Genomic DNA, 25,317 nt, shown 5'->3' with positions numbered 1-25,317 from the left:
TCGGCCCCGCCCCACACGCTCCCGCCCCACCGGACGCCGTCACGTGTCCGTCACGGTGCGCGCGCAGCGCCCGCCCCGCCAATGAGCGCGCGCGGCGGGGGCGGGCCGGGGCGTGCGGCGGAAGTGGCGGCGCGTGCGGGAGCGGCCGGGCCGGGCCGGGCCGGGCCGGCGGGGCGGTGAGTGCGGGCAGCGGGGAACTGGGAACCGGGACCCTGACTGCCGGGAGCGGGGGCGGCCCCGGCCCCGGCCTGGCCTGGCCTCTCCTCTCCTCTCCTCTCCTCGCCCCGCCCCGCCCCGCTCCGCTCCGCTCCGCCCCGCCCCGCCCCGGCGGGAGAGGCCGAGTGGCGGCCGAGACCGGCCCGCAGCGGGCGGTAGCCGCGGTCGGGGCCGGAGCGCTCCCCCGCCGGGGCCCGGGCGTGCGGAGGAGCCGCCCCGGTCTCCATTGCCCTCCGGGCCGCTGTCCGACCGGCAGCGGGGCTCGCCGCGCAGGAGCGGCCTCCTCCGCACCTCCGCCCCGGCCGAGCCAGCCAGGGAGTTTTGCGGAGGGCCCGAACAACCGCGTGGGAGCCGTCGGGACTTCGGGAAGGCTGGCGGGGACACCCGCAGGGCTCCGGGTCCGTCCGAGTGGTGGGGGAGGCTGTGTGGGAAAGTTTCTTCCACCTGGGAAGTGTCTGGGCCACTGTTTCACTTCAGTGGTAGTTAAAGTCACTTTAAAGAGGACATTAAAATTACATCAGAAAAGACAGAGATTGTCACGGAAGGGTTTGGAGCACCAGGAGCTGCTGGGAAAAGGGCTCTGCCTGGCGACAAGGAGGGACCTCAGGGGAGACCTTTTGGCTCTGCACAGCTCCCTGACAGGAGGGGACAGCCGGGGGGGTCGGGACCTTGTGCCATGTCGTGTTTGCTCAAGGTGAGAGGAAAGAGGCCTCAAGGTGTGCCAAGGTAGGTTCAGGTTAGGAATTAGCAACAGTCGTTTCCCTACGAGAGCATCAAGTCTTGGAATAAATTGTTCAGGGTGGAGGCGCCATCTCTGAAAGTGTTCACGAGGCATTTGGGAGTGTGTTTTAGGGTTATTGTAGTGGCAGTGGTGGGTCTGGATCATCTTGAAGGTCTCTTTCAACCCGATGATCCTGTGAAAGTGGCACAAGGAGAAATTGGTTGCATATAAAGAAATTACTCTGATGTTCCAAGCATATGAGCAGTTTACAAAAGAGTTGGGCAGTGAAGGTGGCAGCAGCTTTCCCCGAGGTGGGATGCACCTGGCTGTGCTCTCTCCCCCCCGAGCCTCACGCTGTGCTGGGTGTGTGGTGCCACAGCAGATGGTCCGTGGGCAGCACAGGGAGCTTTGGGGACGCTCGTGCTGGTGCCCACAGCTGCCGTGGGCTGCAGCTCTCCCACAGCCCTGGACTGTAACTAATATATGCACATGCATGCATTTATTTGGTTCCTTGAGCATTTGTATTGAACTTCTTTGGTTTACGTGCTTCTTACTCTCTTATTTTCCTCATATTTTGGTGCTGTGTGCTGTTCCCAGTAATGTCTATCCAGGTCATGCTGCATGGAGGTGTTTTTGTTCTTTAGTGCCACGTATTTGTTACACAAACATTAATCCTTGGGTAAGCTCCTCGTTAGTCTACACCATCCCTACCTCCCCTGTCTCTACATTAATTAGCCAGTGTATTTCTCCATATTTTCCTGCAGAAAGTTGCAGCAGAGTTGTGACACCATGGGAGAGCATGGAGGTGACCCGGGGTAGGAGTTTGTCCCTCCAGCTCGTGTTCCTTCTTAATCCAGCCGTACTCCTCCTGTGCTGGAAGCCAAGGGGTGGATTCTCTGTTTCTTCAAGGCTTATTTGAGGAATTTTGAGGATCTAATTAAAAAGGCCCTTGAGCTGAGTTGTTGAAAGCTGTGTAGGACCTGGGTTGAGATCAGGTTTCTGTGTTGAAGGTCATGTGTTTGGAGCTCATAGCAGGGATGAGGTTCAGTCACTGAGCCATTGCAAAGATCAGGTGTTGCTACTGAGGTATTCTGTATACCTTCCAAAGATGGTGTGAGATTTCTCCCTTAATCCCCAACTTTTCTGCTGACATTATTTCAGTTCCAGCATGTCCATCCTGTCCAGCTGCTCCACTCTCAGCCAGCAGTTCCTCACGTTGACGCTGGCTTTCCATGAGGCTCTCTGGCCATCAATCCAAGCTGCACTGGGATTTTCTGATTATCCTGACTGCTGGCTTTACTGGAGTTTTCTTTGTGTCTTCCCCTTTTTTTCCTCCTCTTTTCTGTCTTCCCCAGTAGCTCTGTCTTGTTAGTGCTGCATCCCTTTGCCCATCAGCTTTCTTCTTCTAGCTTTTCCGAAAGATATTTCTGAAAACAGGAGCTGTTGAGCGTTGTTCAGAGGTGCTGAGGGAGTCTGGAAGGACAGAAGGGGATGGGACTCAGCTGCCTGCTCTGCACCCCTGGAGCACAAGCAGCTCACCCCCTGGAAATGCCAGGGTTAGAATTCCTAGATCTGTGTGCAGAGGGAGAGGGGTTTGGCAGAGCCTTGTGAGAATCCTGAAAACATTCCATGGATTATTTAATGATTTGGCATGGTGGGCATGGCAGGTTTCACTGTTGGGAAGCACCGAGGGCTGTGTTAGGTCGCTGCTGGTGACACATACGTGTACACATGTGCTGGTAAGGAGTTTTTCCCTTTGTTTTGGGTTACAACATCGAGTGAAGAACACAGCTCATACAGGACTTGGTCAAACTCCCCTATTTTTGCTGCTGTGGCTGTATTTTTGTGAAAACTCTGCAGGTTGGTGTCCCTGACTGGGGTTGCCGACTGCTACATTCTCAGGCACAAAGGAGGAAGGGGCTCTTTGTGTCTCTTGGTTTTATAGAGCCCTGCTAGAATAATTAGCTGCCTGAAATTAATATATTTCTTTCAAATACAAGCTTCCAGAATCAAGGAAAGTGAGCAGTGTGCCTCTTACCATCAAGGATTACCAGGAATTAATCTTTCAGTGCAAAGGCTACTAATCTCAGGCATGCAAACAGGGTTTATTGAGCTTCGTGCCAATGCTTAGAGCAGTGATGGATGAAATCCCTGGCAAATTCAGATGCTCTGGCTGTTAATTGCCTCTCCACCTGCTCATGCACCTCCGTCTCCTGCATGCTGGAGTCTGCCTATGGGTGTCAGTCACAGGAGATGGACGGGGACACATGGAGCTGCTGGGTGCCAGCTCTGGGCCAGCTTGGGCTCTCATGCCTGGGCTGTCCTGCCTGCCCCAGGGCACTTCTGCTGTCACTGGGTCCCAGCTTTCCTGTTGTGCTGGGAGCTGAGTGAGGGAGCTCAGCCTGGCACTTGGATTTTCAAACACAAAGCCAAGCTGGGAGCAGTGGGAGAACTGTCTGAACTCCTGCCTTACGATGAGCATCTTGCCATGTTCCTCGTGCAGCTTGCAGGTAACACGGCCGGGGGGAGGTTCTGGGATTCCCTGCACGAATCCTGCTGCCCTGCAGGATTATCTAGAGTTAACAGAAGTCACTGTCAAAATTGTGCTGCTCTCATCAGTGTGCCTGGCCAGCTCCTGGCTCAGACTGATGTTTGGGAAGCTCCACCAGTGATAATTGAGCCAGGAGTATGGTAGAGGAGCATGCACAAACCCAGAAGTAGTTTCTGAACCTGGGAATTATTTTCCAGAAGGAAATTATTGGGATCAAAATGTAACTTCAAAGCTTTGGTATCCCTCTCCTCTGCCTTCCCTGCTGGTCTCTTTTCTCTTGTGGTCTAATTGATTGCTGCAGATGTACTTCGGTGTCTTCTCAAGTTTATTTCTTGAGGGTTTAAAACCAGAACTGTGTAATCAGTGGCACAGTGTATCCCAGAATCCAGTTTATTCCCAAAAACACAGGTACCCTGCTTACACTGAGCACTGCTTATTCCCTAAATTTGCCAATGCTGGCAAAAGTAAATCCATATTTATAGTAAAGCCTGTGTCAGCCGATTTCTGGAGTTCCCCTGATGCTCAGTAAGAGAAGCCTAATATGTTTTCAGAGGAGTCTAGGGGACCCCAAAATGTCACCTGAGGGGTTCAGAGGGAACTGGGGCACCCCAAAGTGTGACCCAGCGTAGCAGAGATGGTTCCAGGGCACCCCTAAATATGACCATACAAGCACCAGCCGCACAGGCTTTTTGAGTGTATCATTGAAAGGCTTTTAGGTGTGTGACATGTTGGAGTACCTGGTCGTAGTTGTAATTTAAGTTTTGGGGCAGAGGTTTATGTTCCTGCTGTTTATTAACTAGTTGGATAGCAGGAAACCTGTTCCAGTGCCTGGGCAGAGTGAGGCTGCAGTTGGAGCTTGTGGCTCCAGAGCAGTGCCAGGCTTGTGGCAGAGCTCATGCCACCACTTAACTGAATGTTCCTGAACCCTGCAGGGAACATTTTGCCCAAATCCCGAGGTGGCAGCCCTGTGGCCACTGTGTTGTTTGTAAGTGGTCCCAGGAGTGTTGCACAGGAGCTGCACAATCCTGTGTTTTGGTTGTGATTTCCAGTGTTTCCAGCTCTTGGTAATGGAAGTGGTCTTAAAACAGGCTTTTCAGTTTGCCTCAAGGACTTTCGGGGGTTTATTTTTCCCCTGGTCATTAAGGCAAATGGCCCAGCTCTGTTAGCAGGATTGGGAAATCAAGTCCTGTCCTGGGTCTGGCATGGGACCCAGTGAGGATGGATACTTCCCTAGATTTATGCCTGGAACATTGAGATCTTTCCTCTCTCCCTAGCCTCTTTCTGAAGCTGTGCTGTGGAAGCTGCAGCCATATTTAGCCCCAGCACAGAGCTGGATTGATCCCAGCCCAGTGGGACAGTGGCTGTGCATTGTCAGTGCTGCTTAGGCCAGTGGGAAACTGTGGACGCCTCCCATCAGGCTCAGCTCAGCACCTGTTTCCAGAGGGGAAAACCACCCACAAGGACCTGCTGTGCTGTGGGAGAGGCCTTACTCATCGCCTTCTGCTCATCTTTCATCCCTCCCTTCTTTCCCTGATCTGTGTTTCTGCTGAGGAATCTTCTAGCCCAAGCTTTTATTTTTAAATGTTTAGTCACTGTGTTATGGCAGTGCCTCATGTCTCACTCTTAAAAATGGGCTCTTCTGAAAATCCCTGGAGATAGGAACAGAGAGATCAAGGGCACACTGACACCTGTGTCACATATGGCTCTGGAAGTGCTGACACCAGTTCTGACACTTGCTGGAAACCCAGATTTTCTCCTCTCCCCTTACCTTCTGTGTAGCATTTCCCAGCAAATGCAGAAATCTTATTTTGGCCTTTCCAGGCTGGCTTACTACAGGAAAACTGAGCAAACCCCTGTGGTTTGCTCCTGTGCCGATGCCTTCCCTCCTGAGCAGAGCAGCTTGGAATGGCCAAGGACACCTTGTTCTGGTTGGCACAAAGGACAGAGAAGTGCTCCTGTTTGTGCCTCCTGGCTGTACTGGCTGAGCCTGTCAGCTTTTATCCTGCTCAGAGCCCAGGAGAGAGGATTTTCTGCAGCTTCAGCTTTCTTGTGAGCCCTTTCTCTGTACCCAGTGGGGTGCGGCTGGAGCTTTGGCTGCTCGCTGAGATGACAGTAGAGAGGCAGGTGGGTCTGAAAGTTGGCTTCCGTCTATGGCATTTATCCCATGTAGGGTGGCAAATCTGACATAATGAGGGGTTTCTTACTCCAGAGTGTGTTGGGAATCTCCTCTCTGGCTTGTTTTAATCCTTGGAGCAAACTGTGCTGCTAGAGAACAGCAAGCAAGGTTCCTTTCTAACAGCTTCTATCATGCACTTTCCACACTGCCCTTTTCTGGGACATTTGCTTTTTCTCCATCCTGGTGAAGTGAGAGCAAAGCTTTCACAAGGAGTTTTCTGCTCAATGTTTCTTGTTAGGTTCTGGTGGATGGTAGCTGGTCCTGTTTTGGGGAGCCCTGAGGACAAGGCTCTTGCTCCATGTCACACGGGTGCCTCCACCCAGAGCCTTCCAGCTGACGGCTGCTTTGTTTCTGGCTGTCATCTGGCCCTGGGTACATGCTGGGACATTTGAGATTCCCGCTCAAACCAGGGCTGGAAATCCTTGGAGTGAGTGGCTACCTGTGTTCCCCAGTGGATTGGGAAGCAGTGGCTGGAGCAGCGTCCATTGGCATTCAGGCGCTGGTCAGTGCCAGGTGTCTCCACAGCACTGTCTTCAGCCAGAGCAGGGTGTCTGTCCATGCTGGTGACAGCACTGTCTGGCTGTCCCACTGCTTCTCTCCATCCTTCCCTATTCCCAAATGCAGGAAAACTCTTGTTCAAGTTCAATTTTGCCTTTACTATCACATGGATAACACCAATGTGAGCTTAGAACTGCTCCTTTTCCTTCCTCCTGCTGTCTTCCCTGTGCACAACCTCTCTATTTTTAACCTGCCGCATTCAGATTTGTTTTCCTGAGCCCTCATGACCTCCATGATATTTTGACTTTGGAATCTTTAACACAGCGTTGTAGGCATCCTGCGTGGCCGGGCGTGACTATTGTTGTTGCCAGCTAAATAGTCCTTGTTTTTTTGGCTGCTTCTTGTGTTCTCAGCTTTCAGTGGCTCGGAGAGGAGCCCTCCAGGCTCCCTGTACCCACTTGGCTATTTACAGCCAGACCCAGCAGCCATGTTTATTAAGTTCTTGGAAGTGGAATCCTCTGGAACAGAAATCACAACGCTGCAGAGGGTCTGGAGGAAGGTTTGGTACAAATGCCTCAGCCCATCAGTGCCCTGGGATGGGATAATTGTCATTGTTGCTGCTTTCCTAGTTCTGCTGATTCCCCTGGCAACACAGAGCACCTTAGAAACGTGCTTATTTTTATCACTTTATATGGGTCCACAGAAATATTTCTTTGTATTTTTCTTCTTTTTTTTCCTGTATTGGCTGTTCAGGGTGAATTTGCTGAGACAAAGATAAATCAAACTTGATATTTCAATACTCCTTTGGCCTTGCATCCCTGCAAGTGCTGACTGTGACAGAAGGTGGAGTGAGGAACTCAGTGGTCAGTTCAGGGCTCTGGACCCATCTCTTCAACCTGGAGAAAAGGAGGCTCATGGGAGACCTTGCTCTCCACAGCTCCCTGACAGGAAGGTGCAGCCAGGGTGGGGTCTGGAGCTCCCCTTTTTAGGATGTGCATCCCAGAGCCCCTTCCACAGCCACGACCAGGAGCAGTTGTGAGGCAGACTCTTTGAACAAAAATTCCAACAGCATCTTCTCAATTTGAAGGTGTTCTCAGTTGTGCCTTGGTTTTCAGGTGAATTATCAACTGGTGAAACTTAAATAACTCTTAACAGTGTGTTCCTGGACTGAAGAAATTGGGAAAAATCCTGTCCTTTGAGTTTCTAGGCTTGAAATGCTGCTCAGCCCAGGAAGATGCACCCCTTGCATCTTGCCTGCTTACACTCCCAGGCAATTTGGTTTGTGTGGGTGGAATTGGTGCTAGTGAGTAATATTTTATTGTGTAACATTCAGATCAGGCAGAGCTGGGACCAGAAGTCAGGATTCCTTCAAGACCAGGCATGCTGCTTGTGCCCAGAACTGGGCATTTCTTTAACTGCAGTGATCCAGAAGCATCACAAACCAGTTTAAGTCAAGTCCCTAAGTGTGCTTTTCTCTTTCAGGTTTAAACCACCTGTCCTTTGACCCTGCCAGCACCGAGTCCCTGGGGCTGGGCAGCGCCGCTGGCCCACGGGTGTTGGACAGCCCAGCTGAGGATGGAAGTGGCCCAGGAAAGAGGAAGAGGAGCAGCATTCCCCCAGGTGAGCTGCTAGCTGCTCCACTGCTGCTAGCAGCTTCACTGCTGGCAGGACTCAAGGGATCCGTGAAGAGTGGCCTGGATCTGGGGGTGTGGCTGTGCAGGGTGGGCAGGGGGAGCTGTGTGCTGCTGCTGCTGCAGCCCCACTGCTCTGCCTGGGGCCAGGCTTGGACTGTGGGATCTCCCCAAGGAATACATAGTGATAGAACAGTGGGGAATGGCTTCCCACTGCCAGGGGGCAGGGATGGATGGGTTATTGGGAGGGAATTGTTCCCTGTGAGGGTGGGGAGGCCCTGGCACAGGGCAGCTGTGGCTGCTCCATCCCTGGCAGTGTCCAAGGCCAGGTTGGACAGGGTTGGAGCGCCCTGGGGTAGTTGAAGGTGTCTCTGCCCGTGGCAGGGGTTGGAATGGGATGGTCTTTCATGTCCCTTCCAACCCAAATCCTTCTGTGATTCTCTATACTTGTCCAAATAGATATATTTTCCTAATTGAACAGAATCTCAAGATTAAAATCATGACCTTAATTAAAAGCAGGATAAGGCACCTTGGGCTGAATGACTGGAGACATTCACATTTAAGATAATGTCATAAAAACAAAGTGTTAAAAGAACTGTATGATATTGTAATGTCAGATCAAGGAGTCTTGCAAGGAAAACTTCCTAGATGCCAGCTTCAGGATTTCTCACAGAGCATTGGGAAAAAAGGGAACACAGAATAATGTCCTTGCATATTATATTGTGGCTGAAAACTGCAATCCCACCAGCGTGACTGGGGAAATGTGGCACCTGCTTGTGCTATGGAGGTGGGATGTTACAGCATGGACAGAGCAGTCTGTGGGAATGAGTTGGGAACTTCCCTAGGGAGGTTCCAGGTGCAGAGGGGAAGGATGAGGCTGCACCTGAGGCAGAAGGAAGGTGATGTGCAAAGCTCTTGCTGCAGAAAGAGAGGGTGAAATGCATCTGTTTCCCTGGAGAGTTAAAAATCCTTGAAGGAGAATCGGGGACTTTACAGCACAGTTTAATGATGGTTTTGATGAGCTGACAGAGCACTTCCAATGGCAGTGGGAGAATCCTGCTGGGACAGCTCCCTTCAGTTCAGTGCAGTCTTGTCGCCTTAGTTATCAAGAGTTTTCTAAAGCCTTCTGAGTTTACATTCTTGTAGAGAACTTTCTCACACAACTTTCTGTAAATAACCTATTGTTTTGCATTCTTTCATAGAGGCGGAGAAATTTAATGTACAAGTAGTTTGTCCAGTGTCGTTAGAGAGGTAGCACGTTCACCCTCCAATCCACTGGCATCTTTTGAGAACTATAAAAGATTGGAGTCAGAAAAAATAAATTAGTCTCTTCATCGTGACCAAAACTGTAGTGCGTCGTTTTTGCTTGTGTCATTTGGTGACACAGTCTGACAGTTTATACCTGCTGGATGTGTCCTTTGTTCCTAAATCTCTTGTGAGGAATCAGTGTCTCCTTATCTTTAATCAGTGTTCCTTCAAGGCCCCTTAGAGCTGTTAATTGCAGTGGATGAGCTATAACTGAGGTGCTTTAAGGTGTTTTCCAGATCCCAGCTGCTCCAGAGGCACAGCACTGCTTGTTTTTTATTTTCCTGGCTCTTCCCTGAGAGTGGGTTTAGCTCTGGTTTTGGGTGCTGACACTGCAGAGCCTCACTGGGCAGAGCTGAGATCTGGTCAAGCCCTTAATCACTTTTGTGTTCCTCTCAACAGATGGTGGCAGAAATCTGAGCCTGGACTCCATTCTGATGGGATTGCCAATGTCCGACCCGACTGCCTGGGCCACCGCCATGAACAACCTGGGCATGGCTCCCATGGGCATGACAGGACAGCCCCTGCTGCCTGGTGAGCTGAGCCTGTCACAGCTCTTTGGCAGCAGCCTGTTGCACTGAGGCTGGGTAGACACCCACCACGTACACACTGAGCTGTGTTTGAAATGCATTCATGCTGCAAGTGATTTATTTAGAGACCTGAATTGAGAGGAGATGAGAATATATGCATTTTAATGCAAATAGTAGTTATTGTGGGGTACCCCTAGATATCCTGCAGTGGAGCAGGAGGAGGGTGCCACACAGAGGTCAGGAAACCAGTAATATCCAGGAACATGTTACTCTAAACTGAACTGCAATGGCTGGTAAGGAAGGAAGGGAGGAAGATGAAGAGGAAAGCAACAGGGTAGCAAAATGGATATGGCAGAAATTAATGGAGAATTCTGCTCCAGAAACGACCACCTTGTAGTGTGAAATACGTGTGCATGGCTGAGTCATCTTGAACTGGATGAAAGAGCTCCTGCAGGAACAGAGCTGAGCTGTGCCTGATTTCCCAGCAGTGAGGATGCTGGACATCAAAGTCCTGAATGGAGCTGACTGTTCCAGTGCTTTGCTGCTCCTAAGAAGGATGCTTTCCCTGCCATAAGACATGCCTGCTCACCTGGGGAGGGAATGTCTGTGTTGGCAGACAACACAGCCTTCTCTCCTCCAGTTTGAACAGCCCCAACTCTCTCAGCAATAATAGAGTTCTCTCCTGTCCCCAAGGCCTTGTTTCACATTTGGCTTTGCTGTAGAGATGGTGTTTCTGTGTCATTCTCCTGCTGACATTCTTCCATAAAGGAAAAATCAGCACAAGCCTATCCCATGGATAAGGATACAATTCCCATGTACTCCTCCACCCATGTTTCACAGTTGGAACAAGAAGGTTTCTTGTCCCTTCCTCTAAAAATGCTGGTTGGTGGCAGAGGATTGGCCTCATATCTATGTTTTTGCCATGACTGTGTTTCAAAATACCGAGGAAATGGCAGGTTCTTAGCTGCTGGATTGTTCCACTTGTGTGCTTGGTGAGATCATGCCCTAAATCCCGGAACCATTTAGATTGGAAAAGGCCTCCAGGATCATCGAGTCCAACCTGTGACTGATGCCCACCTTGTCAACAGCCCAGAGCACCGAGTGCCACATCCAGTCATTCCTTGGACACCTCCAGGGATGAGGACTCCACTCCTTCCAATGCCTGACAACCTTTTCCATGTACAAATTCTTTCTGATGCCCTTAAGCCTGTGTCACAACTGTCTGTGCTGCTGAACTACTTAATACAACCAAACTGGGTCAGGTTTTCCACTGTTCCCATATGTCACAGGTGTCTTTTTGTGGACAAACCTCTCTGGGAAGGGTTGGACACTAGATGGGAGGCAGTGTCTACAGAGGTTAGAAGGAAGTCATTTATTTTAACAGAGAAAAGTTAATTGACTGTGGCAATGAGCAATAAAATAGTTTTAAAACATTATTTTGAGGGCACAAATCTAAAGTTTGATGTTGGCATGTTCCTGATTTTCACTGGCATGTGTGGGAGTGTTCCCCGTTTGCTGTCAGAGCTAACAGTCACTGTATGACTCTACCCCACCATGCTTGACTCCCTTATTCTCTGCCCCATTTAGATTTTGATCCTGCTCTTGGAATGATGACTGGAATCCCTCCGATCAACCCCATGATGCCAGGCCTGGGGATTGTCCCACCTCCCATCCCTCCGGACATGCCAGCTGTGAAGGAGATCATCCACTGCAAGAGCTGCACTCTCTTCCCACCTAACCCACGTAACTGTCTGCTTGTGCTTTGTCTCTACAGGGTGTCCCTGTGTTTATGTTTATATAAACCCCAGGTGTGTGAGAGAAAAGGGCCATTCCTCGGACTCACTGCTGGCAAGAGGGTGACAGAGCAACAGGAAAAGCCTGTTCTTGTCACTGTTTGCCATTTCCAGAAATAGCCTTTTCAGCTGCTAGATTGATAAGGACTGGGGAAGAAGCCATTCCAGTTGCTGAGTGTTTGAAGTCCTCATGGTTTGATTTGCAGTGTGAGGTGTAGCTCAAACACACAAATCTGGAGTGTGTGCAGTTGCAGCACAGAGAATTCTCTGAGTATGTTTTTTGTGTGTTATTTACATTAGGGCAGTTTTTTAAGCTGTGATTTTGTAGCACCTTCCATGATGAAGTTGGGAGCTCCGGGTGCTGCTTGTGTTCTTTGACAGCAGCTTAGTGAACCTCCTGCACTCAGGAGAGTATTTGGAGAGCTCCAGACTCTCAAGATCTTCTTTTTGCAAACATGCTGGTGAATGTGCTTATTTTTATCCAGAACCTCAGCAGTGTTATGGATCCACTCCATAAATCTGAGTGTGGCACAGACATTATTTGGAGGAAGCCAGGAAATTGTGGTCATCTCTCAGGAGAGAGGGGCAGGTGGAAGGAATGTGTGCTGGCAACCCAAAACCTGACCTGCTCTGCTTTTTCTCTTCAGATCTTCCTCCTCCGGCCACGAGAGAGAGGCCCCCAGGGTGCAAGACAGTGTTTGTTGGAGGCCTGCCGGAAAACGGGACGGAGCAGATCATCATGGAGGTGTTTGAGCAGTGTGGGGAGGTCATAGCTATCCGCAAGAGCAAGAAGAATTTCTGCCACATCCGCTTTGCTGAGGAGTTCATGGTGGACAAGGCACTTTACCTGTCTGGTGGGTGTGTTTGGCTCAGAGGGAAGCTTAAAATTCTGGGACAGAACTGTGGTGGTGTGTTATAGGCAGAACAATAGAATTGGGGCAGATTTCTCTGTGTCAGTTTGCCTTCTGCTGCCGTTGCATTTCTGCTTAAATATATGAAAACAGTTCTTGAGAGGAAAGGCAGCAATGCTTTGTCACCTGAAAACGTTTACAAAACACTGGGCTGAGGTGCAGAGTCTATTTTCATCTTACATGGATAAGTGTCTGGCTAATTCTGTAGATAGTGCCTAAAAAAATGGACAGTTGCTCCTAATTTGCTGACTGGTGGGCTGGACTTATTTGGCTGGTTGGCTTGCCTTAGTGGGGGTTTACTTGGCTGGTTGGCTTGCTGTAGTGGGGTTTTTTTCCCTGTTAGCCGAACTGTCTGGGCTCCTTTTGCCACAGGAGCCTCAGGTAAGTCCCCTGCCCTACTGACCACTCTCCCTCCTGCCAGGCTACCGCATCCGGCTGGGCTCCAGCACGGACAAGAAGGACACAGGCCGGCTGCACGTGGACTTTGCGCAGGCACGGGATGACCTGTACGAGTGGGAGTGCAAGCAGCGCATGCTTGCGCGGGAGGAGCGGCACCGGCGCCGCCTGGCCGAGGAGCGCTTCCGCCCGCCCTCCCCGCCCCCCGTCGTCCACTACTCCGACCACGAGTGCAGCGTGGTGGCCGAGAAGCTCAAAGGTGAGAGGGGCTGGGCAGGCAGAGCTGTCTTCTCCAGGGGTTGGCACATAGCCACTCTGCCACCATATTCCTTCTTTTGTCAAAAAAACCCTGCACTTGAATCGTATTCATAGAATCTCAGGATGGAGAAGACCTGAAGGCTCACCTGGCCTGACCTTTCTTGGCAGAAGCATGGTCTAGACCAGATGGCCCAACACTCTGCCTGGCCAGGTCTTGAAAGCCTCTGGTACTGGGGAGTCCAGCACTTTCGCAGTGCTGCCATTGTGAAAAGCTGTCCCCAGGAGTATCCGTTCCCCCTCATCCTTTCCACATGACTCCCTTGTAAAAGAGGAGTTTCCATCTTCATAGCCCTCTCCAGGACAAAGTGATGAGGTCTCCCTTAAATCTTATTTTCCCAAGGCTGAACAAACCGATTGAGTGCAGGAAACTTGTGCAAATCAAAACTGTTCAGTACGAGTTTCTTCCACATAATTTTGGTTAAGGTTAAAAGACTAATGTAAGACCTTCTTGGAAGCCTGGGATTCATGTGTTACCTGATGATTTTGGAGCTGGAGGTCATTTCCTCTCACAAAAGGGTCCATCTCAGTAGACGTGAAGTTTTCCAGTAAGTTTCTAGTGCTTGTTCCTCCTCTTGCTGCACCTCAGCAGGTGATTTGCTCCATCAGCTTGGTGCTGGACTTGCCTTCCTTTGTACAGCCACGTGTTCAGATCCTTCCCTGCTTCCAGGAGTTGTGATGAGTCACCTGAAGGATACTGACCTTTGAAGGAGCAGTTCAGCTCGGAGGAAAGGACCTGAAATCTGGCCAGGCCACCCCAGAGCTGTGGTGTAAAGTTGTCCTTTCCTGCTGCAGATGACACCAAGTTCTCGGAAGCCATCCAGACCTTGCTGACCTGGATAGAACGTGGGGAAGTGAACAGGAGAACTGCCAACAACTTCTACTCCATGATCCAGTCAGCCAACAGCCACATACGCAGGCTCGTCAACGAGAAGGTGGCTCACGAGAAGGAGATGGAAGAAGCTAAAGAGAAGTTCAAACTGGCTCTCTCAGGGATCCTGGTGCAGTGTGAGTAGTGTCTCCACACTGGATGTTGGTTGTCTGGTGTAGGGAAGACTCCAGAGTCTGGAGAGGCCCCACTAAAAGGGCTCTGGGAAAAGAAGTAGCAATTGCTTTAGTGCAGGTCCAGCTGATTTGGAATCACTTGGCACGAACCTGGCAAAAATCCCTTGTGGTACTTTTTACTGGAGTAAGAGTCCACATCTGGGGGGAGGAGAGAATGAATTCTGAATTTGTTTCCTCTTAATTATCATCTGTTACTAGTTCTGTCATCTTTTCAACCCCTCCTGTGCACAGACAAGGTAAGTTCCTGGGAATCTGGTGCCTCAGCGAAGTGTGCAGGATTTGTTCGCAAAAGGTAGGAGCAGCAGAGTGCTTCCAACACCCTGTTGCACACCCTGGGTCTTTCAAGTCCCAGTACTTAATAAAACCAGGAAATCAAGGAAGAGGCATGGACTGTATTCATTCCAGAATGTGATTTGTAATAGTTCCTCAGACCATTCATTGCCTGTTACACATCCTTGCTTTAGTAAATCTGAATATTTTTACTTTTTTAGAAGCACCTTCTCCACAATTGTACTAATTCTCTTTGAGCCCCTTGCCTAGCTTTTGAACATTCTTAACTTTTGGTTTTGTATCTAGTAATTTTAGAGCTTACTTGATTTTTTAAAATTATTTTCTTTTAAATTCTGTTAATGGTAAAAACTATGGGCACACGGTCCAGAGGGACATACAGTGAGCACTGCAGAGGAAGTAGTAATAGAGACCAGTAACTCCATTCTCTAAAACCAAGACTGATATCTCAGCTACTCTTAGGTTACTCTAAGGAACAGGGAGCAGTGTTTTTATTTTGTGAGAATTATGGATACTGCATCACAAGCGTAGAAAAAATCAAGTGGATATGCTTTGTGCTGTGGGTGAGCTCTCAGGCAAGGAGAAACACTTGGTGTATTCCAAATCCTCTAAATTTTCTAGAGAAGCAGGAGGAATAAATCCCAGGACCAAGCATAGCTGATGGCTGGTGCCTTTGCTTTGGTCCTGGTCCTGTAGCTCACACAGGCTGTGGCACTGTCTAAAGGCCAACTCGTGGTTGTAGCTCATCACCCCATTTCAGAGGTGAGTCCTGCCCCTCTGAACTTACACTCCCAGCCAGCCTCACACAGCACACTTGGATATTTTTCAGCACCTGTGCCGCCTTTTTTTCCACATGTCCTGCTTTTTTCCCAGCTGAGAGCAGAGCCCATGCCCCAGTTGGTCGTCGCTCTGTGAGCATTTGGCACTGGCCTGGTGAAGCCCACAAGGCTTTTTCCAGGCACCGAGCCCCCTCCCTCAGTGTAGCGTCAGCACAGAGCAGTGTTATAAGAAAAGGGGAGCCAAACCACCTGCCTGATTCCACTTTTTTACTCCTTTACTCCTCTTGTTCGCCCTCTCTGGATGCTATTCGGGCCCGATTTGCTGCTGATTTGCCACTCCAGTCGAGCAGATAGTGGCCGTGTACCATTCTGCCTCCAAACAAAAGGCTTGGGACCATTTCACGAAAGCTCAGCGTAAGAACATCAGCGTGTGGTGCAAACAAGCAGAGGTTGGTAATCTTTTCTTGTGTTAGATCCTCCAGCACGGTTTCTTGCTTGTCAGGATGTTGATGTTCAGTTTGCGCGATGCTCGCATGGATAACACCTTCCTTCACAGTGTGAGGTGGGAATCACTCAGGAGGCTCTTGTGGTACAGGTAATAAATTTTCTCTTGGTATTTGTGTCACCAGTAGCAATACATCGAGACCTGTCTGCTGATGGAAGTTGTGCACAACAGTAGTCACAATAATGATAATAAATGCTGATTTTTCTGTTGGTTTTAATATTGAAGTGAGAAGGATTTCTAGAGAGATGTTAAAGAAACCCAGGAACTCTTAGTTTCATCAGAATCTTTTATCACATTTTTATGTGATAATTCCACCTTGGGGTGAAAATAATTGCAGATGGACAGCCTGGAAAGCTTGAGGAAGGATGTTGTCATGCTTGTGTATTTATCCCATGAAGTGACACGATGAAATGTGTGGTTTAAAGATAGTGATCAGAAAGGAGCTGATTGAAGAAAGCTTGACACTCCCCCTGCTCTTCCTGCAGGAGGAAGAACAGTTCTTAGTCCAGTAATATTGGATAAAATCAAATAAGGGAGACAGGCAGAATGTCAGAAATAAAGAAGCTAAGGTAAAGAAAGGGTGTCCATTGGAAGGTGATGGGTGGGGAGATGTTTGTCCTGGGGGCTGTGATGAGATCCGTGCTGCCAGCTGCCACCTTGGGGGTGCAGGGCCTTGCACTTGGCCTTGTTGAGTCTCATGAGGTTTTATCCCTCTCCTCCACCCTGTCCTGCTCCCTTTGGCTGTCATTCCTTACCCCTAGTGTAAATCTTCCTGTGGTTCTAGATTTATCTGGGATATTGAGTTCCTTACTACAAACTTGGAAAGCAAGTCTATCTCAGCAAAGCAAGGAGGTGTCTTTCACCTTTAAGATTATTTAGCATCCAGAATGAATCTCAGTAAAGCTGAGAGGCTGCTGATCCATGATCACCACAGGTCAGGGACGTGTAGGCCTGGGATCCCCGTGGGCTGGAGGTGTCCAGGCCTGTGATCCCTATGGATTGGGGTGTCCAGGCTACCTTCCTGCAGAGCTGCAGCCTGGGAAGACTCTGGATCACGCCCAGCCAGGGCCCTGCTAGTACCAAGCAGATGGTTGATCCTCCACCATGCTGGAACACTAAATGCCCACGTTGGGCTGGGAAGTTTCCAGCTGTGATCTCCCCATGAGACTGTACCTATGGGACTTGCCAGATCCCACAGAGTCAAACCTTTGTAGCAGCTAACAGAGGAGCCAAGGTTTCTTTTGCACCTGAGAAGCCAAGTGCAATCTGATTCAGATTCACTCTGAGCCCAGTGCTCCCATTCTTCCCTGCCTTCTGATTGCTGGCTGTGGCTGGGGTGGGAGCTCTCTCTCCAGCTGGAGCTGTCTTTTGTTCCAAGGTAAGTTCTCCCAGTAGGAAGAGGCTGTGAGACCACTGGTGAGGCCTCTTTCAGGAGCACTTCAGCTGCCAGGCGCAGTCTGCTGCTCTCCCCCATCTTAGGGACTGCTCTTAAAGGAAGATGGAAGCCACAAGATGCAGCTTCTTGGTACAGATTTTGGCAGATCCATGTATATTTATAAAAATGCTGCTAGTATATGGTATATTTTTAGATGTTATTTAAAATGTCTCTTACCTTGTAGATATCAGATGCTGGCTAAAGGATCTCTCAGCCTTTTGGGATCACCTTGAAGAGATCCCTGTACATGTAGGGGTGCAGCTGTAGCTTGGTTTGCTCTGTCCCAGCTCAGGTTGGGACTTCTGGCTCAGAGAATTAGGGCTGACTCCAGTTCCTCATGGTTTGTACAGCAAGGCTGAGCTGCCTCATCACAAGAGCAGAAGGGAGATGGAAGAGTCCGTAATCCCAGTAGCTCTGACAGAGTGACTTGTGCTGGATATTGCCCTTGATCTAATAATCTGTGCCAGTTTTAAGTCATGTCCTGGAGTTGTTTTATGCAGACCTAGATTTCAGAAACTTTTCATCCAGACAACCTGTTCCTCAAAATCTGCATTGAAACCCTCTCTGTTTCTGAACTCCAGGAGATCCGTAACATCCACAATGATGAGCTGATGGGCATTCGGAGAGAGGAGGAGATGGAAATGTCTGATGAAGAAATAGAAGATCCATCAGAGATGAAAGAAACGGAGGAGTCAGGTAAAATCCCTTTTTACAGCTGAGAATGTGCTTCTCTTCAGTGGTTTCTTGCTGGCAGTAGGAAGCCATTCCCCTTGTCCTGCCACTCAATCCTTTGACCAAAGTCCCTCTCCAGCTCTCTTGAGCCCCTTTAGGTGCTGGAAGGGGCTCTGAGGTCTCCCTGGATCCTTCTCTTCTCCAGGCTGGATAGCCCCAGTCCTCCCAGCCTGACTGCAGAGCAGAGGGGTTCCAGCCCTGTGGTATCCCAAACAGCTGGAGCCATTCCTTTGTGTGCTCAGAGTTTGTAACCCGAGCTGCTGAGCCCGTGTGCAGGGTGGGGAGAGCATCCAGGGGTTTCTTGCTGTCCTCTGTTTGATTGGTGTGCTGTCCCCAGCGCTGGTGTCGCAGGTGGAGGCACTGAAGGAGGAGAACGACAGCCTGCGCTGGCAGCTGGACGCCTATCGCAACGAGGTGGAGCTGCTCAAGCAGGAGCAGGGCAAGGCCTCCAGGGATGAGGACACCACCAAGGAGCAGCAGATGAAGCTCCTCCAGCAGGCTCTGCAGGGCATGCAGAAGGTGGGCCTGGAATTTTCCATAGCTGGGGCCGTGCTGCAGGGGAAAGAGGCTGGGATGGGTGGCAGAAACACTTGGAAAAACACTCTGGATTTTAGCAGGATCCAAACTGGCAGGGGGGAGCAACTTTGTTGTGTCCAGTGTTGCTTAAAAAAAAAAAAAAAAACCCAAGCAAATATTGATACCAGGGATTGTGTATGAGCTGATAAGTCCCACAGAAGCAATCCATAGTTGAAGGATTCCTTGTGTACTCTTTACTGGGACTTCCAAAGTACCAAGTCTGTCCATAATGAGCTCGGTTAGGAAGTGGGAAATCCCATCCATTGGGGATGGAATTACTGCCCCATGTTTACACAACTGTGCTTTTTTCTATGCTAATAGGCAAAGGCATTTCTAAGGTAGATCCTTCTTTTATACTTGATCTTGTAATGGTTCTGGATGTGATCTGTCTGGTATTCATGGAAAAGCCCTTCCAAATTTTATGGTCTTTGAACAATAGTTATTGGAAGGCAGATTAAGAAGGTGGAAGGCAGGTTAAGAGTTTATCTTTTCTCTTCCAGCATCTTTTGAAAATCCAAGAGGAGTACAAAAAGAGAGAAGCTGAGTTGGAAAAAGTGAAAGAAGACAAACTTAAAATAGAAACATTACTAGAAAACCTGAAGGAGCAGGTATGTGCCATGCAGGTCTTCCTTGTGCAGTCTTTGGGTTTTGTGGTGAAGGACATCTGTCCTTCTGCACTCCTGCTGAGAATGCCCAGCCCTGTTTTTGAGCAGTTGTCTTTGGAAAGTGAGGGAAAATTACCTGTCAAATTGCAGGGTGTCTGTCAGGAATGGACCTGCAGTTGCTTCATGTACCTATGAGACAATCTCAGCAAATGTATAAATAAAATTGGACTGTCACTGGACAGTGTACAGTGGTATCACAGTTGGAACGGGGTTTTCTGCAGTGGGATCTTTTAAAAGATAAGAAAAAAGGTCTCAGTGATCAGATACTGATATTTACAACTGTGGTTTAGGAGCACATTTTGATCTGCCCTCCATAAAACAATTTGGAACTGGAATTTTTTATGAGTGTTTTAATATTTTATTCTTGCTGTGTTTATTCCAAACAAAAATCCATGCAGAATTCCAAACAGAAGTCCATAGTGCTGCTTCTCAGATTTGATCCCCTCTGTTTTGATTGTGGATCTAACTCTACACTTGCTGGGTCCTTTCATCTATAGCACAGGCATAATTACAAAAGAAGCATGAGGCAGCAGTTCCCTCTTGGCCCACAGAGCCTGATACTGGGTTTATCTCATTCTCCATCTTAAGTCCCGCTTCTTTGTGCCAAGAGCTAGGGATGATAATGCCCTTCTACTAACTAAAAATGTTTTGTGTATTCCAGTAATCATCAGAGCAGGATCTTCAAAACAAAAATAACAGATTATCATCAGTAATCTTTCCTTCCTTTGCCCATATATAGCAGAGCATGGCAGACGAAGAGGACAAGGAGGGAGATGCAGCTGACTGCCAAGGGAATGTAAGTCCAGGTGCTCTGGGATAGTGGAAGGTGTCCCTGCCTGTGGCAGGGGATGGAATGGGGTGGGCTTTAAGGTCCCTTCCAGCCCAACCCATCCCATGATTCTGTGATCGTCAGGAGAAGGCAGGCTGTGGGTTTGCAGTGTAGCTGCTGGGCTGTAGTCCCTGGATCAGCTTCCACAAGGCAGAGCTGCTCTTTCTCCTCTGGAAGCAAATGTGGAAGCTCAGGCCATTCGGACACAGCCTTGGCCCTGTGAGCTGAGAACTGCACTGGTGTAAGAATTTGAACAAACCCAGGGGACCATTCAGTTCTATCTTGGTCACTGGCCTCCCTCCAGCCCATCTCACTGGTCACTGGAAGCTGTTCCCAATTACAGCTGTCCACAGCTCTCAGGCCACTGGAATTCCGCATAAAACTAGGGAATAAAAGCAAGGTCTGCTTTTAGTGCAGCCACCGTCCTTGCATTGTTGTGTTTATGTCAGGGATAATAAATTATACCCAGTTCTGTTTTAATTCAGTACCACAAACTCAAGTCAGGGACAGTCTGATCCTAAGCCCTGTGCAGCCCCATGGCATTTGATTAATCCCATTTGTGTCAGTGTGGGCATTTGAAAAATAAACCTCTGCAGCTTAATCAGTCATGGCAAGGCCATGATCTGGTTTGTATTTTGTTGTTTAAAGCAAGGCCCTTCTGGAGCAGATGTCATGTCAGGGAGCAGGGCTGATGCAGAGTGTGTGGTGGCATCTGCTGAACTTTGTGACCTTTTCATCTCACTTGGTGGATGACACCCAGCACCATGCACATAGCTGTGCTTTGCCTGGAGTATTTTTGAAAATAAATTTCAGATACAGCAGTGATGGATGCAGTGACTCAGAAAACCTGGAGAACACCCCTGCATGCTCTGTGGAGCCCGCCCAAGCCAGTCCCTGGTGTGCCAGCTTGTCTGGAACGTGCCCTGTGGGTTTGTTTTGCAGGAAAGCAGCATGTCCAGAGTTTGTGCCTGCAGCCAGGAGAAAGAATGTCCAGTGGAGAAGACCTTGAGCAACAGTCCTGTGAAATCTGAACGAGAAGTTCTCTTAGTTGGTGAGTTCTGCTTGCTCAGTGGTGATTCTGGAGACCTGAAATGGGAGGACCTGCTTCAAGGTGACCTTGCACTCCTCCTGCCCACCTCTGGCTCCTTTGGTTATCCCAAGGGAGGTGGGAGTCCTGGAACTGAGGAAAACCTCGAGCTTTGCTGGGGTCAGGGTGTGACCTTGTGACCCCTGGCTGCCTGCAGGGGCACAGGGCTGGTGTTCCCAGCTGGCTTTTGTCTTGTAACCATGACCTTTGTGGTGTTCCTTTCCCCAGGAATAATCTCAACGTTTCTCCATGTGCATCCGTTTGGAGCCAGCATTGAGTACATCTGCTCCTACCTGCAGCGCCTGGACAGCAAGGTGGGTGTGGGCCAAGCTGGACAGTGTGGGGTGGGCTGGCCAGGCAGTGAGGCCTGGGCTCCACTCCCTGCAGAAATCTGCTGGAAGAGGATGAGGGACAGGGTGAATTTTGGATGACAAGATGGTTTGTGTTGGGAGGGACCTCAAAGCCCATCCAGTTCCACCCCCTGCCATGGGCAGGGACACTTGCCACTATCCCATGTTGCCCAAAGCAGCCCAGCTTTGGGGTTCACCACTAACTACATTCCCAAGCACTCCCATGTCCCGCTGGCTTTGTGCTCCTTTTCAGAGTAAATGGGAGAAACTGTGCAAAGGCTTCTGGATGTGGGAAGGAATTACATCTCATTCTCCTCTATCCTGGTCTCCAGCTGTCTTCCTTAAAGAGCCCCAGGGACAGGAGGCCCCACAGGCATGAGAATCCTGTCTTGGGATTGGAACTTATCTAGCTGCTTGTGTATATAAATGAATGTTTAATTTACCCTTTCCTAAGAAAACATGGCTCCCTGGCCTTGCTCACTCCAGCCTTATAAAGACAGAGTTAATAATTTTATCTCCTCATTCTAGCTTGGAATTTGTCTGTGGGGCCGCCAGCTGCCTTTATTTTGGTTTGGAGCTCCTATAAAACTATCATCATAGCACTCAGCTGCCTTCTGGAACTTCCTCTTCGGTACCCACAGTGCAGAGAAGGGCTCCTGGGAGCTTCTGCTTGTGAGAACCCCTGTGAAGAACCCACCCTTTAACCTGTACTATGGCATCAGTCTCCTCGTGTTCACTCACACTTTAGGGCTGTTCCCATTGTCCTTTGTGTTCCTTCTGAGCTCTTCTGTCTCCTCCTTGACTCTTGTAGGAGCTCAGATTAGGTTGGGATGTTAATTTTAACCCTGAGCAGATCTTTGGGCCTGAGGTGTGAGGCAGGAGGAGGGGGAGTACTTGGAAGTACAACCTGGTTTATTGAAGCTGCCAACAGAAAAGGAAGGGGAATATCTTTCCTCTGTTCCCTGTCCGTCATTCTCACCAAGAAGATCAGCAGAGAGCACAAAAATTAAGATCCAAGATGGTTTGGAGCCATGGAAGAGCCCTTCAGAAGTTGCCTGTAGCCCTGAGTGTGGCTTGGCAGGACCTTGGGCTCACCTGAGGTTCCTTCTGCGCAGTGGTGCAACCCCTGTCTTAGCTCTTGTCACAGCTCCTCGTGTCCCAGAATTATCTCCAGGAGTTCAGGGAAAGCCTGGATGAACTTCAGCTGTGTACCTGTTTGAGTTTGAATTATCAGCAGCCATCAGGGCTTCCATCTTCCCTTTCAGTCCTGTTTTCTTTGTGTCCCTCCAGATCTGCACGGCGGAGGTGGAAGTTCTCATGACACGACTGCAGAACACGTTCCGGCAGGAGCTGAGCGGGGTTGGGGCCAGCCTGGAGAAGAGGTGGAAGTTTTGTGGCTTTGATGGCTTGAAAATGACTTGAGCTTTGACTTAACGCTGGAAACAGTGGGATATGGATGCTGAGAAAAGCCGGGATGCTCCTCCCTCTGTTCCTGATGATTCCCTCACACCACGGCCTCGGGGTACAAAGTATAAAAGTGAAACCAAGTCCAGAGCAGCATGGGAAGAACCTCCAAGTTCTGCAGCTGCTTTGATCAGTTATTTGTTAATGGGCAAGTGCTGTTCAATATATTTGGGGAAAAAAGCTCCTGCCTGACCCTTTGAAGCACAGCGTGTTGACTCTGTGTTCTGCCAATGTTGTATGTGCTTGTGTGCCCAAATTCCTCCTCTTCAACCTTCCTTCTGCTAGGAGCAGCCACAGACTGTCCTGAGGCAACAACAAAGGGGCATCTTCTGATTTCTAGATGACCAAAAGGGAAAAAAAGGCATTTTTTAGATATTTCTATGGGTAAAAACCAAGGTATATTTAAACAGAAGATTTAGATTGCTCAGGAATTGTTTCTTTTTTTGCTGTTTTCTCTGTTAGCAGTTAAGCTGAGGTGGGCGCGGAGGGGGATGCTGGCAGTGCCACTCCTGCTCTGGGTCAATCTGTATGGAATCTTTTACATGGGAAGGGTGTTTAATTTTCTGGGGATGTGGGTGGAGCAGAGCTACATCAGCCTGGCTTTTGGTGATTTTTACCACCCAGTTCCTCCACCTACTTTGCTGTGGAGACCAAGCTCAAGCAGCACAGACTCTTCTGCTCCTGATCCTTCCCAGCCCTGTTCTTCATGTTCCCAGTGCATGCCATGCTCTTGCCCAGCTGTGCAGAGGTGCAGGGTAGCACAGCTCAGCCCATCTCAGCCTGCCTGGAGCCTCTGGATCCTCCTGCCCGCAGCAGCCCCACGTTCCCAGCTTGGTGTCACCTGCAGAGCTCTCAGCCACCCCATGCAGTATTCCTGTTCTGCTGGACATCCCAGCGTGCTCCCAGCACAGCAGCTGGCACAGTTCCAGCCCCTCCTGCTTGTTCCCCATGCCCCAGGTGTTGGTGCCCTTCACTTGGGCTGTTGATCCCACCTGATCTTTAGGGAGAAGCCCAATTCCTAAATTCCTGTTCTCAGGCATTTCCCGCATGTGTGACACATCCCCAACCCTGGTGTCATCCTGCCAGGTGCTTCTCAACCCTGTGCCATGGCCAAGGTGGTGCCCAGGTGAGTACAGGGACATTTCTGGTGTGTTCTGTGTACCTGGCACAGACACCCGGTGTTATGTGAACCAATTCCTCATCCAAAACCCAAAATTCCACTGGGGACACCAGGCTTGAAGCCAACTATTGACCTGCTGGCTCTGTTTCTCCCTTCACCATTCCCTGCAATGGGAAGGACAGAGGAGAGCACTCCCTGTACTCCTGCTCCCTTTCCCACTCACCCCAAGGCCCTGAGGTCTCTCCAGATCCCTTAGATTTCTTCCTGCTCTTTCATTCCTTGGATTTCATCCTCCAGCCCCGATGAACCATCCTCGTTGTTCCCACTGGCAGAGCCTGGCACCAGTTCTCCCCAGGCACTGGGGGCCGGGGTGGTCACAGAGGAGACACCCCTGCTGTGCTAGGTGGGAATGTGGCACCTGTCCCTTGGGGTCAGCCAGGTGGAGAGAGGGCAGGGTGGCCTGTACTCAGTGAGAGCTCTCCTTAGGAAAATCAAGGAAGAAACTTCAGGAATCAGGAGAGTTGCAGAGCCCTGTGAGCAGCTGTGGCTGGAGCACCCCGGAGTCAGGGAAGGCGTGGAATCAGCGGGGATGGGGCTGGGCTCCCCAGCGTGGCAGCTCCCTCAGCACAAGGACTTGGGGGGGTCCCAGCCTCTGTTGGCTGCAGGGTGGGAGCTGGGATGGGGCCAGGGCACCATGGGCAGCCAGAGCCACTTCCTGGGGGTCTGAGGGGGCTGTTGGAGAGACCAGGCAGGTTGTTCCATGGGGCAGCAGAAGGGAGAGGAGCCAGGACCTGTGGGGCAATGGCTGGTACTGTGAAAGCGAGTCAGGGCTAGAGCACCCCAGGGTCCTGCTGCTTCCCCTCTCCCAGGGCCTTTCCAGAGGGGCTGAGGTTTCTCCCAGGAGAAATCCATCCTGCAGATAGGCTGCTGAGGTGACATCCAGGGATGGGTGACAGAGACCTTCCCTTGGGACCAGGCTGTTCCCACATGGGCTGTTGCTCTCCCTGCTCCCAACACTGAGCACTTGCTACACTGGGAGCAGATAAAAACCCTTTTAAAAAAATGTTCTGAATAGTTGTGTCCCTGCAGATGAATGCTGTATTTTTAAGGAATAAACATTTTTTATGGGCAGATCTTGGCCCTGCTGCTTTCTTTGTCATTCTAACCCAAACTATTCCATGATCATGGGCCAGGAGCCTGGCTCTGGCCCCCAAAGGGCTCATGGGTTTGTTAATTGGCAAGGAAGTGCCAGTTTTGGGTGTTGGTAGAAGTTTGGGAGGCTTTCCAAGGTCTGTAACACTCTGGGAACAACCTGAGCTGTAGATCCACCCCATGAAGTCTGTGAGCTCCTCATCAGTAGAGCTCTGCAGGGACCCTGG

The 25,317-nt window shown here is 50.0% G+C and overlaps 1 protein-coding gene across 2 annotated transcripts; it reads left to right on the top strand.

The window, feature by feature from the left end:
• Positions 1-111: 111 nt before the first annotated feature.
• On the top strand, positions 112-25,069 carry ENOX2 (ecto-NOX disulfide-thiol exchanger 2). Of its 2 annotated transcripts, none has more exons than XM_053955422.1 (15): positions 112-176; positions 7,645-7,782; positions 9,501-9,632; positions 11,216-11,371; positions 12,069-12,275; positions 12,754-12,987; positions 13,839-14,051; positions 15,518-15,624; positions 17,697-17,811; positions 18,185-18,366; positions 18,924-19,031; positions 19,828-19,884; positions 20,860-20,968; positions 21,233-21,318; positions 22,645-25,069. In XM_053955422.1, the coding sequence occupies exons 3-15, from the start codon at positions 9,536-9,538 to the stop codon at positions 22,774-22,776; spliced, it is 1,803 nt and encodes a 600-aa protein (XP_053811397.1). In that variant the 5' UTR covers positions 112-176; positions 7,645-7,782; positions 9,501-9,535; the 3' UTR covers positions 22,777-25,069. The 2 variants fall into 2 exon arrangements, with proteins under 2 accessions (XP_053811397.1, XP_053811396.1); XM_053955421.1 differs by lacking the exon at positions 112-176 and adding an exon at positions 348-614.
• Positions 25,070-25,317: the final 248 nt, after the last annotated feature.

This window comes from Vidua chalybeata, chromosome 14 (assembly GCF_026979565.1).
Source record: "Vidua chalybeata isolate OUT-0048 chromosome 14, bVidCha1 merged haplotype, whole genome shotgun sequence".
Classification (NCBI taxonomy): Eukaryota; Metazoa; Chordata; class Aves; order Passeriformes; family Viduidae; genus Vidua; species Vidua chalybeata.
The sequence above is the reverse complement of the archived record's forward strand: the minus strand, read 5'-3'. Positions and strand labels throughout refer to the sequence as shown.

Bases quoted from the DNA above. Each gene is read 5' to 3' on its own strand.
- ENOX2 (XM_053955422.1), top strand. From the start codon at position 9,536: ATGGGATTGCCAATGTCCGACCCGACTGCCTGGGCCACCGCCATGAAC. The intron at 17,812-18,184 runs GTAAAATCCCTT...TGCTGTCCCCAG, and splicing joins GAAAGAAACGGAGGAGTCAG to CGCTGGTGTCGCAGGTGGAG. The intron at 18,367-18,923 runs GTGGGCCTGGAA...TTTCTCTTCCAG, and splicing joins CTCTGCAGGGCATGCAGAAG to CATCTTTTGAAAATCCAAGA.